Source organism: Phocoena phocoena, chromosome 19 (assembly GCF_963924675.1).
Source record: "Phocoena phocoena chromosome 19, mPhoPho1.1, whole genome shotgun sequence".
Taxonomy (NCBI): domain Eukaryota; kingdom Metazoa; phylum Chordata; class Mammalia; order Artiodactyla; family Phocoenidae; genus Phocoena; species Phocoena phocoena.
Genome location: NC_089237.1, coordinates 15,511,375 through 15,524,411, shown reverse-complemented (window position 1 = coordinate 15,524,411; position 13,037 = coordinate 15,511,375). Strand labels below are relative to the sequence as shown.

The window sequence follows — 13,037 nt, the reverse complement described above, 5'->3', positions numbered from 1 at the left end:
ATTCTACTCGGGGTGGAGTGAGGCCTGAATGGGCGCCCTCAGCAGGGGCACCTGAGGCCACGGGGCCCGCCAGGGCTGCTGGGTCCCCTTGGGCTTCTGGGCTGAGGGGCAGCAGCAGGGCAGCCTGCGGGGGCTCAGCAAGCCCAGGTCGCTTGGTCTGCGCTGTCTGGGACTAGGCTGGTCGCTGTTGCCGTCTGTAGATGCTCAAGCCAGACCCCAAGAAGAGAGTGGCAGAAGGTTGAAAAAGATAATTGCCAACACATTGGTTTCAGTTTCAGTAGAGAGGAGCAGGAAGGGAGGCATGTGGGGACGTAGGGAGGGCTGCTGGGGGGAGAGGTTTCCGCCCAGCTCCATGGCCAGCTCCCTTGCTAGACCACTTGGCTGTTGCTTTCACAAATGCTACTTTCGTTCCCATCTCTCCACTCGGAACCTGGAAAGCAAGAGCATCTCTCAGGCTGTGGAGCCACGGCAGGCCGTGGGATCTGGCATGGATGGGCGTGGCATCTCTGCCCTTCCTGCCCCCTCCTCCGCCAGCCCCAGTGACCCCCCACCTACCCACACACACACGTGCACATATGCACTACAGTGCCCGGAACAGTGCGGAGAAGAGGAACCCCAGTCTTTCAGAGATCAAATTGGCTGGAAACAGATGGTCACGTGATGGGAGGGAGGGCAGGAGGGCAAAGAGGCAGGGAGATGGCAGTGGGGTCAGAGTGGAGGATGTGGGGTGGGGTGCGGGCTTTTCTTTATTCTTGGGGAAAACTCTTGTTCTCAGTACATTTCTTTCCCCATTGGCCTGAGTGAGCGCTCCCTGACTATTTGGAAGCGGTTTCTGACTGGTGAAGAAGGGCAGGGGAGCAGGAGTAATTACTATCCCTCCATCCCTACCTGGACCCTCTCAGCATCTACCTCCACCACAAGGAGGCCCCAGCCCCATGAGCTGCCCCCATTCTTTCACTCCTCCTGTTCTTTCCCCCAAATCTAGTTGCCTTGACTCTTATGTATGGGGGGGAGGAGCTCTGGCCCAACCTTTGGCTTGAAGGCTCTCAAGCCTACTCCTGTCACACCTGTCCTGGTGGCTGCCAGAGGCATTGTTCCCCTCCCTGGACTCGGACATGGCTGTGGTGACAGTTATTCGTGCCAACTGGGGAGCGGTTGTCGGTGGGGGGGGGGCGCTGGGGTACAGAGCTGTGTGACAGGCTGTTAGACCCAGGCGCACCCAACCAGGGACTCTCGCCAGCTGCCCTGACCTCTGTGCCACCTGTGGCATCTTGTGTGTGGCCTCGGTTCCCAGGTGCAGGGGACAGGGTGAGGAGGTTGGCATGGGCACCACAGAGCCACAGAGAGGCTGGCATCTCTTTGTGTCACCTGGTGTGCCCTGATGTTCTGCCTTTTTCCCTCCCTGTTTACCTGCATCGAGCTAGGGCAGCAGGTCACAGCTGTGACTCAGCTCTGACAACCCAACTTAACAAGGCGCTGCCAACCAGGTGAGTCATGCCAGGCTGCCGGAGACCAAAGAAGGGTGGCCCCGGGGGAGGGCGGGAGGCATGTGGATCTGCCTCTGGCTGCCCTGGCTCCTGTCTTGATCATGGCTCGGGCGGGAAGCCAGGCAACGGCGGCGTCCGACCAGCGTGCCAGGACGGTGTCTGTGCAGGGCTGCCCCTGCCAGCGTCTGGGGTGTGTGCAGGGCTCAGGGCAGGTAGAGAGGGCCTAGACCTGTTTCCAGGGGAGAATTGGCAGCCCCTACATTGGGACCGGGACGGGGGAGCGGTGGATCCTAGAGCTAGTCCCAGCTTCCTGAAGAGGGATGTAAGTGACATCAGGGGACCATCTGCCTCAGAGCAACACGGGAAGGCTGGGTGCCCTCGGCGGAGACTCCTTTTTAAGCACCACCCCAGGGGTGCTCTTCTCCTGCCCTCTAGAGACGTCCCCCTTCCCTGGGGCTCAGGCTTGGAGCCGGGGTGCCCCTTCCCCATCCCCAAGCTGGGGTGTGGGTGGGAGGCTCTCCATCCTGCTCAGGGCCTCCCCGGGCAGCAGGGCGGCAGCGGCCCCCGCTGGGCACTAGGGGTCGCCCCTGCCCAGCCAGACCCACCCGGGCGCGCCCGGCAGCAGCAGGTTTCCTCCAACCGGGAAGACCGCGGGCGCCTCCGGGGCGTGCGCTGGGGAGGGGTGCAGCCGGGCGCGGCGCCGAGACCCTGTCCGGTGCCTCGGGCCACCAAGTCGTCCTGGCCGAGGCGCGGGGGCCCTTTCCGGAGCAGGGGCTCTCGCCAAAGGCCGGGCGCAGAGCGGGTGCGTGCGCCCGCACACAATGGTCCGTCCTAGACTTCACAGCTCCCTGCCCGCTCTCCCTTCCCGGCTGCCCGAGGGGGAGCAGCCGCTCGGGGTTGGCCCAGGCGACGGCGCCGGGGGTCGGGCCGGCCGCCCCGAGTGGCCCCAGGGCCTTGCGAGGGCGCAGGGGGGCGCTGGGCCCTCACCCGGCTCGGCTGGACCCCCGCGGTGGCGCCCGGGACGGGGACTTTGCGGGTTCCTTTTGTGAACGGAGGGAAGGGCCCTCCCCCCACCCACCCCGCTCTGAAAATGGTCAGCCCGGGTTCTCGGGACTGCGCGCCCTGAATAATAGATTGGGTGCTGTAAGGTCGTCATCTGGGCCCCACCCTGCGGAGCTCTGAGCTGGTTTAGCTTCTCCTGCAGATGGGTCTGTTGGGGGTTCCCAAAGCATCACCGTGACCGGCTGCATCAGGATCACCAGGGGCCCACCCCATCACCTGAAACGGAATCTCAGGGAGGGGCCCAGGAATCTGTACTTTTGGTAAGTTCCCCAGGTGATTCCCATGGCGGAGCCAGCGTGGAAATCGCTGTTCTAAACCTTCGAAGGCAAGCAGTTGTGAAATTTCTCGCCAGAACAGCCTCTGGGCATGGAATTGTCACCCCCCCCCCAGTTCACTGTAATGTTTGTTCTCCCAGCTGATGGAGAAGTTCTTCCCAAGTCTGACTGCCAGCCCGCCTGCTTTAATTGAGCACGTTTTCTTCAGTTGGGTTTTCTATGGGATAATGAACCCGCTTGAAGACAGCTGTCCCGCCGCCTTTGACTTTGCCCGACACCTGTTTTCCTTGTTCAACTTCTGAATCCAACAGGCCCACTTGAATGGGCCAAATAGTGAGAAAATCCAGTACTAGCTTGTGAATGACTGTTGTCCCCTCAGGTAATGGCTAAACAGTGCCTTTCCAAGGTTTAGAAGAAAACCCAAGGGGCTCCCCAAGGGCTGGACACTGGAGAACCCCAGCAAAGGGAAAGGAAAAAACCTGTAGCAAGTTAACCTACACCCGAGGAGGCCGTCCTCCCTTTGTTGGCCTTTCCCCTCGCTTTCGGGATGAATTAAAATCCTCTGCATCCAGCATACTTGGACACGCCTTCACGATTGCTGCAGTTAGAGTTTCCCAGGCTTTGTGGGGTTATTTTTGCCTCTGGGTGGTGGTCATTACTTCCTTCCACACCATTAGGTTCAACACCGTCACCGAAAGAGAGCCAATTAGCAAACACCCGCAACATGGCAGGACTGATCCCCAAACCTACTTTCATTTTCTTCCGATCTGGGTTGTGGGTAATTTCTTGACAACTATGAGAAAGGAGACAATGAAAAATGAATCACTTTTCCAAAGCAATTGTGAACAGATGTCTAATTCCCCAGTCTCGGGGATGTTCTAGGAATCCCTTACGTCACCTTAAAGGGGCAGAGTAAATGCGTGGAGGTGCCGAGGGCAGTGCTGATAATCACCACCTGTGAGGCTTAGGTTCCTCCTAACGAGAGCCTTGGCCATAGCCCGGGTCACCGTCGCCGGTTTGGGGCTTCTAAATTTGGCGGTGTGAACAGACTTGCTTCCTTTCAGCAACTGATCTGAATAGCAGAATCCCATCCTGATGGTCCAAATCGCATTTACAGGCCGTGGGGTGAAGGCCGTGCTAACTGGCCACTTGCCTCACCACTGGCTTTTAAACAATCGGTTGTATTCTCTGCCTGGCAGGAAGCAGCGGGCCCATCAGGGCTCTGGCCTCCCTCTTTGTTCTGACTTTATGGCCTTTTATGCCACAATAAGAAACACTGTGTACTCCACGGGAGCCCATTGTGCCAGGCTGCAGAGGGGCCGGTGCTCTTCCCCCAGGGGGAAGAGGGGCTTTGTGACAGGCTGGGGGACAAAATAAGGGGTGCTGGACACTGTTACTAGGGCAACTGCCTGGCCAGCGTGGAGGCAGCTGTGGCCTCTGGGTCCCTCTCACCAGAAGGCCAGGGGGAGGGCAGGAGAAGGATGGAATTTCTTCTAGAGCAGCAGTCCTGGTTACCTGGTAAATGATACATCAGGACTGTGCTAGCAATGGCCTCCATTTTCTCCAGGCTGCTAGGATGACCTCATCCTGCCTCTAGATTCCATGCCAGGGGATGGCATCTTTCTAAACCAACTCTCACACGCCACCAGGAAGCGCCATCTTGGTGAGTGGGGAAGCTTTCCCAACTGTGGGCCAAGCCTGGGCCTTGCATCCTTTGGGTAGATTCGGTCCTCTGAGGCAAGGGTTTTCGGTTTTGTAGAAAAGGTGTGAATGGGGAGGGCCTAGAGTAAGTCCGTCTAGCCTCACTCGTGAATGGGCCAGTGGGGTTGCAGAGCTACTTCGAGACCCTCCCTGCCCCCCAGGCCAGCCCTCCCCTCCAGGTGAACATTTTCCTACAGGGGAGGTGTTAGTGCAGCGCACCTGGGGCAGAAGACAGAGGCGGGTGCTCACGCCAGGAGGGCCTCATGGAAGGCCTGGGGTCCCTTCAGCGCTCTGCCTTTGGACACACCGACAGGGATTCTTTCTATTTTACCTAGTTTAGCAGATTAGGAACTTGAGGGGTTTAGGGGAGCTGCTATGGGCAGGCAGGGAGAGGAATTCGGGGTCCCGGGTCATTTCACTGGGGGGAATCGAGAGTGTGGTACAGACAAAGCCCAGGGCTAGGAAGAAGCCCAGGACAGGGGCCCCGGGGTGTAGGCCCTGAATACCGGAGTGTCCCGCGTAGGCGCGGAAAGGGAGAACGGGGAGGAAAGGCAAGCCCATTTAGCTTCACCCCGCAGGACAGCCCTGTGTCCCCACTAAAGAGTGAGCCCAAGTGGGATCAGGTGAGGCTGGTGGGGCGCTGTGTTCTCTGGAGACGCTCCCATCGTGAACAGCTGAAGTGAGAAAAGGCCACTTTCCTGCTGGGCATTTGCAGAGAATAACAGGCAATGCTCCCTTCAGCCTGTACCTCACTCTGTGCCCTCCTAAACCTGCCCCCCACCTTCGGTGCTCCCCACGTGGGGCCTCTCACCCTGTCCCAGGGCATCAGCCACCCAGCCGGGCTTTTCCCCCTCCAGCCCACCCTCCACATGGCCGCTCGAGTTCTCTCTCGGAAACGCAGATCTCCCGGCCTGCCAGCCCCAGGCTAGAAAGCCTTCAGTGGCCTCCCAGAGCTTCACACAAACCCTTCACATCCTGCTTGCTTCCTGCCAGCTCCGGCCTCGCTCAGCTCCTTGACTTTCCCAGACGCGCAAGTCTTTTCCTTTCTGAGCCTTTGCGTTCGCTTCTGCGTGGAATGCCCTTCCCTCCCCAACAACCCTGGTCCGAGATTCAGCTCAAGCATCATCCCTCAGCTGATCAGTGGACAAGAGCAATAATGGAAGCAGCTTTGCCACCAGGCTCCCAAAGCAGTGGGAAGACTGAGGGCAAAGAGTACAACCTAACTGGGTGAAAAGCAAGCCGTCTGAAACGTTGGCTTGTGTCCCTGAAGGCCCTGACTGGAGAGTCTGTCCTGGAGAAGGAGTGGAAGGAGGGGGTGAGAACAGCGGCCCCTCCCATCCTCTAACTCTGTTCTGTGTTCCTTCACATATGGCTCCATCTCCTGTCATAACACAAGGTACACTTTTTGATAATCTTGGTTACATGTCTGTCTCTTTAGACTCTTGAGTCCCTTTTAGGCAAAGCGTGTCTTTTTTTCTTTAATTAATTAATTAATTAATTTTTGGCTGCGTTGTGTCTTTGTTGCTGTGCGGGCTTTCTCTAGTTGTGGTGTGCAGGCTTCTCATGGCGGTGGCTTCTCTTTGTTGTGGAGCACGGGCTCTAGGCACATGGGCTCTAGGTGCATGGGCTTCAGTAGTTGTGGTGCACGGGCTTCAGTATTTGTGGCGCACAGGCTTAGTTGCTCCGTGGCATGTGGGATCTTCCCGGACCAGGGAACGAACCCGTGTTCCCTGCACTGGCAGGCAGATTCTTAACCACTGCGCCACCAGGGAAGTCCCCAAAGCCTGTCTTGATCATCTTTGTATTCCCAGAATCTAGTTTAGAACCTGGCACATAGTAGGCACGCAGAAAATCTTTGAATACATAAATATGCCTTGAACTTGGGAGTGTTCCTTTACCTAGAATACCTTTTTCTCTCCACAAATTTGTCCTATCACTTTCTCCAAAACATAACTCAAGACGCGCCTCCTGGAAGAAGCAGGTATTGGTTCATTAGTTCGTTGTTTGAGTATCAGAAGGTTACTGAGCACCTACTATGTGCCAGGCATTTTCTAGGCACTGGAGGACTGTGATGTACAAAAGAGATAAGGGGTCCATGTCCCAAGTTGCCAGTGACCACATCCTCCCCGCACCCCGCCTCTGTAACCCTTAGCAGACCGCATCCTTATCCGACAGTTTAGCGAAATTTACAAAATTTAGCAAGTTTGTAAGCACTCAGTGCTCCTGGCATCCATAGTGCCTGGGACTTGGTCATCGGTCAAATATTATTCATTGTGTGCCCAGCATCATGGGAGACAAGTGTAGAAGATCTGGCTTTGCCTTCAAAAAGCTCACAGCCTCAATGAGGAGGCAAATTATTTGTTTATAGGATCACTGGAAACCCCAGGAAGCCACAGTCAGGGAAGATCTTGGGTTATCAATATCACAGCCTCTGGGAATTCAGTGGGTCCCGTTGGTTCTCTTGACCAAGGGCTACTTTCTGATTATTAACTGGTTTTCTAAATATGTGAGTCACATCTTCCCACTTGATCATAAGCTCCTCAAAGAAAGAGACATCATGGTATCATGTTTGGTAGCCACTTTCCCAGATTCCCATCTCAGCATCTGATACAGGCCAGGGCATGAATAAAGGAGTGAATGAATGATCACTACCGTTGACAGGCACTCATCACTGGGTGTCTTATTGAGACACAACCAGAAGCCTGGCATGAATGGTTTTTTTAGTTCTGGTAGGTAAAGGAGAGGGAAGGAGTGTTCCTTTGCCATCGTAGTGCCTCTCTTTTGCTAAACGTTACCCTTAGAGTGTGGGTGTTTTCTACAAGAAAATACTGAGACTTAAATCCAGAAGAGTGTGAATTTGACAGAAGGCACTTGTCTTCCGAGTTCCATTCAGGTACCTCTTTTTTAAAAATTTTTTTTTAAATTAATTTATTTTTGGCTGTGCTGGGTCTTCGTTGCTGCACGCGGGCTTTCTCTAGTTGTGGCGAGTGGGGGCTACTCTTCGTTTCGGTGCGCGGGCTTCTCATTGCGGTGGCTTCTCTTGTTGCCGAGCACGGGCTCTAGAACGCAGGCTCAGGAGTTGTGGTGCACGGGCTTAGTTGCTCCGCGGCATGTGGGATCTTCCCGGACCAGGGCTCGAACCCGTGTCCCCTGCACTGGCAGGCGGATTCTTAACCACTGCGCCACCAGGGAAGCCCTCCGGGTACGTCTTAACTGATTATTTGTGCCGGTTATTGCTTGGTGGTTTAAATGGGTGAGATCTATTTCAGGGAATCTCAAATTACATGTAAGCTTGTGGGGAGAGAAGAGCGTTGCCCTGTCCCTTCTGCTTCCTTCCTCTCTGGCTCCCGGCCTGCTCCTGGCATCACTTACTGCTTCTCTAGGATAGTTTTTACCAGAACGTTCTCTAGAGCCAATGCTTTAGGGCCTAGGTTTCCATCCAACTGTTGTACTGTTTGTTGCCTCCTTGCGTGTGCTTTGCAGTCCTGGAGGCTAATGTCACTTGCATTTGTTTGTTGATGTTGTGGCCATCTGTAACCTCTCTCAAACCCTGGGTGCTTTGAAGTTCAGCATGCAATAAAAAGTTCATTCAAAAGATGTGGAATCATGAAAATGAGTTTACAGACATGTTAAACAAAGGATCATTTCCTGCTTCCTGTACTTCTTTCTCAAAAAAAATGTATTTCTCTGAGGAATTTATGTCACCACTAAAACTACAGAAGAGTGAAAGGAAGGACAGGCCTGGGTCAGAAAGAGGGTGAGATTCCTGAGGAGACAACTTTGGCAAAGACCCAGCCTTTTGTCTTAATTGAGAGCTTAGGGTCTAAGGGGAGAATTGAAGTCAGAAAGATGTAGGGACAGATCTCGAGTTCTTACGATTAATGGTTTGAACCCAGCATTTCTAGAGGGGACGGCTCCAAACGGATCACCTCGGCCTCCAGTGGTGCGAGGACTGGGGCCATGGTGGAGGACTGGGTTGGAGCCAGTGGGGTCCAGCCTCCAGGCAGTGACTGGGGCCGACAGATGCCTCTTGTCCACTTGAGGTAGAAGAGGAGAGACACGGAGAGGAAAGCGAAGAGGTGAGGAACAGATAAGGGGGCAGAGCATCACTAAAGCTGTCTCGCGGCCCCGTCAGTGGCTTGCCCACTGCCATACTGGCTTTCTTTCCACTGGTGACCTTCTGATGTGAGCAGAGGTTGAGTTCCAAGCCTCAAGGGGTGTACGGGCAACCCCGCAACTAAGAAAATGTGAGCGCCTGGCGTGGCTTTAAGGTAAGGGAGGTGCCCCTGAGCTGCCAGTGCTCTTTCCTGGCCTGGCCACAGGGAGGCATTTAACCAGGAGGGCAGTCCCCTGGGGCTCAGGGTTCTGACTGGCAACAGCCAAGTGTGCTTGTACATTTCAGAGGTCGGCCTGTCCATCGCCCGCGTTTTGGTAGAGTAGCGGATCTAGGCTTCTCTCTCCACGCCACAGGGCCTCCTGGAGGGCCTCGGTTCTCTTATTAATGGAAGGGCAGCCACAGATGATCATTTCTGGTAAATACACTGTCACTTCTCTAATGACAGATGGGACCCCATCAGCACCTTTGTTTCTTGGCATACACACACACAGACGCTGGAATAACACACCCTAGGATCCAAAGCAAAATAAACAGCTTCCCTGGCTGGGGGCAGGGAGGGTTCCTGTTTCTCACGGATCCTCCTTGCTTGGGCAGGGGGCATCCACACGTAATGTACACCCAGACCCCGCAACCTTGCTGGCCTCTATTCTGGGGGGGCAAATATCCCTAGACACTCACTTGCTTATATGACCATTCATGACCATTTAATTACGGCTCCTGTTTAACAATTACGTGACTGTCACTTACTTTTCAGCCGGAGGGCCACTGTGCCTACACCTAGCAGCCACTAAGTCTTAGTCCTAACGATGACAGTGCCATATCCCACCAGCTGACCTTGAGGACCTCAGTGGATGCACATCTAATAAACGGCAAGGCAAGGCTGGTGGGACTGCTGCCCGACGGTCCAGGCAGGGCCGGACTCACCCTCTCTCTTGCATCCTGACCGTGGTTGAGTCTCATGAGTTCTGCAAACCTCTGTTCATAGAGACGGAGCAGCAGCACCAGGCACAAGCCTGAATTCATCAGCTCGTTCTGTGCCTGCATGTGGACGAGGAAGCTCTTAAGTTCATCTGTAAAATACACATGGTCTAAATCATGGGGTGGAGGGTACCAGGCCAAGGGGGGACAAGAAACAGGACAAGAGCCCAAGCCCCAAGGCAAGCCCTGTCCTGGAGGACCAGAGAACAGAGCAGAAGGGGAATCCAGGGTGGAGGCCGGGCAGCCATCCTGGAACCCTTTACTGCCTAGTAGAAGATGCTTGAAAAAGCTCCAGGCTTAGTCCCAGGCCGTGGACATTTACTCCACGGCATATGGGATCTTCCAGGACCAGGGCTTACACCCCTGTCTCCTGCATTGGCAGGCGGATTCTTAACCTCTGTGCCACCAGGGAGTCCCCGTGGACATTTACTGAGCAGCTACCTGCCACGGCCTTGAGCTGGGTGTTTGGAGAACACAGGGCAAAAGGTCTCATCTCCCTGCTGGGACCCCTTCCTGTGATGTGGGAGAGAGCGCCTCATTCATAGATGGCTCCGGTAGCAGCTGGATGTGTCAACGGCCACGAGGGAGATGCGAAGGGGAAGAAAGAGCCTGGTTGCGTGTGACGTGGGGGATGGCATCTTTAGTCCTTAAAGGATGGGAGGGACTTCGGTAGGTGGCTATGGGGGGCGGTCGGGGCCTTTCAGACAGAGGCACTGCATGCTGGCACACACACAGAGGGCAGAGCGTATGTTGGGCAAAATTCTCTGCTCGCTGGTGTGGCTGGAGTATATGGGGAGGGTGTTTTGAATTTTTAAAAAATCTTGGCATGGGCCGGGGAGATGGTAAGGTGGGAGACCGTGTTAGGCAGAACTGAGGTGTTTGGACGTCATGCTGTGTATATGTATGTGTGTAGCTGCTGGCCTCTGAGTAGAGAGGTAAACACGATGAGATGTGTGTCTTAGGAAGGCAGGCTTGTCTGTAGGAGAATCTGGGGCACAGGTGCCACGGGGGTGGGAGGGGGCACTTGATTCTCCTAGATCCCTCGTTTGCCCAGGGAAAGGGCCTCAGGCCTTAGTTCTGTACGTTTCTCCCTTTACAAATGGGCGTGACGATGGTCTCACCTAGGGGCTCCCCGACTCCCCACCCGCCCCGGCTGTTCTATGACCATTTGACCCCCAGAGAGGGCGTGCCCTGTGAACCTCAGGGCCTTTGCTCATGCTCTGTCTTGTGTGGTCTCTTGGCTTGTTTTGGTACCTCCGTTGTGCATATACTCCTCTGCCGCTCCCCGCCTTTCTAAGGCTGTGTGCACGACTTCCTCTACAGCTGTCACAGCGTCACCTCCTTGCAGAAGGCTTCCTGACGATACCCTCATTTGATCTAGTCATTCCCCCCCCGAGTCCTAAGCATTTGTCTTTACTCTGTACACAGCATTTCGCACGTGTTAATGTTTTTGCTTTTTCTCGGTGGGTGGGGTGGGTTGTATTTTTCTCACTGGTGCTGAGAGCACGGGGAGGTTCCCAGGGAGGATCTGGCTGTCTGGATGACCACGGTGCCTCTGTCCTCGGCTCCTTTGGGCATCTGTCCTCCAGAGCCTCACCCTGTGGACCTGTATCGACCCTCAGTAAATTCGTGGATTAGTGATGACTCCTCCTTGCCTGCCACTTTATTGCCCCATCTGTCCTCATGTCCAATCTCCAGGGTGGGAGGGTCGGGGATGGGCCAGATGGTGCTCAGGAAGCCCTGGGGGAGTAAAATCCCCTGCAGAGGGCATGGCCCTTGGCATCACCCTTGGGAAAGCTTGGCACCATTTTCCCAGGAGAACCGAAGCTCGGACTTGACCCAGTGAGCATCTCAGTGCCTCCTCCTTCCTTCTTCGGTGGCCCGAGGTGCTTCCCAGGCCCATCATCCTGTTCCCATCCCGTCGAGGGCAGCTCAGGAAGCTGGCGCAGAACACACCTCTTCCAGGACGAAACAGCTGCCCGAAAAGGTACCCAAGCTGAGCAAAGATCGATTTGCTCTTCTTCCTTCTTCCTTCTGCATTGGGGCCAGCTCCAGATCTTGGTGACCGCTGGCCCCAAGGTCACTGCTCGAGACCCCTCCACCACCCTACAGACAGACCCGTCTTTAAAGGCTCTAGCCAACTGTCCTGAGCGGTTTGCCTCCTATTTTAGCCTTTCTCTCCTGACCTTGGCCTAGAGCAGGCAGAGAGGAAGTTGCTTGTTGCTACGTTTTTTCTGTGTTAATGGCCTCCTCCCATCTTCCCCAAGAGCTGGTGCCTCCTTTGCCGTCTTTCTCAGGAGCCACTGCCTCTGGGAAGCTTTCCCAGACTACCTACTGTTTAGCTCCTCCACACAAACCAAGCCTTGTCCCTCATTCGCTTTTCCTGGTGCGGTGGCCTCCTGTGAGCTCCCGATGGCTCCCTCTCCCCAGCGCTCACTTCGCCAGGAAGCCTTTCTGCTCACAGACACTCCGATGCGTAATGGCAAATCAATCAGCTAGAAAATGGCTTGGAACTATCAGGTTTGTCACAGCGTTCAGGGAAATCATTTACTTTTTATGACTCCATAAGACCTGGAGGCATGCAGATGGGAAAATATCCACTAATGTTTTCTGCAGATCATTTGAAAAGTCACTTCCAGCAGATTGTGTCTCTTCTCTGGTCTGTGGGAGGGAACCTGTTCCTCGGTGCCATAAATCTCACTGGCCCGGCTCCTTTATGTGTGCCCTTTGCAGAGCCTGTGATGCTGGACAAAAGGGCCGGGCCAGCCAATCGGTGCAGGCATTTCATAGTCAGCTCAGAGTCATCCTTTACACTCGGAGCCACAAGTGGGAGGGATTTGTTATCAGAAAGAGTTCCGTCCATGGTATTTGTTCGGTAAGGGCAGAATGAGCTAGTTTTTGGAGCGTTATTTACTGGAGCTGCTCCCTCCCCTCCCAGCCCCAACCCAGTTGCATCACCCTTTCCTGCCCACGTGCAGCAGCAGAGGTGGGGATGGGCGCTGGGAGACTTTCAGGGGAGGGAGAGGCATGTGAAGCAGTGGACGGGGGCTCGGGAGCACTCAGCCCACCTGCCAGATGTTTTTCTTCCTATTCTCCTGCCCCTTCATTTTGTTAAAATTCACTTCAGTCAAGAGATTTGCTACGGGTGAAAATTCTCAACACAATCCGTTTGAAGAAACAGCCTGGCTGAACGTTCTGTCAAGTCTTCAGATATATTCATGGGATGCTCCCAGGAGTGAGGGTGATTAGGTGACTGCGTGTGTCCAAGGACATCCGTCTGAGGCCAGGATGGAGCGAGTCAGGCCTGTGCTTCTGAGCAATGACAGCCAGAGGCCCTCTGAGCCCCTCCTGTGCGGCAGGGCCAAGGGCACGTCTCCATCACACAGGGGGCCTGGGCCCCCAGAATAGGCAGCCTGG

The 13,037-nt window shown here is 55.1% G+C and overlaps 1 protein-coding gene across 1 annotated transcript in view; it reads right to left on the bottom strand.

The window, feature by feature from the left end:
• Positions 1 to 368: 368 nt before the first annotated feature.
• The window catches only part of MARCHF10 (membrane associated ring-CH-type finger 10), an 83,620-nt gene continuing 70,951 nt past the window's right edge, over positions 369 to 13,037 (bottom strand). The window contains exons 8-10 of the mRNA XM_065897454.1: positions 9,567 to 9,680; positions 3,575 to 3,617; positions 369 to 430 (exon numbers count right to left, since the gene is read on the bottom strand). Of these exons, the coding sequence (XP_065753526.1) occupies positions 369 to 430; positions 3,575 to 3,617; positions 9,567 to 9,680 (219 nt within the window). The remainder of the gene's footprint in view (positions 431 to 3,574; positions 3,618 to 9,566; positions 9,681 to 13,037) is intronic.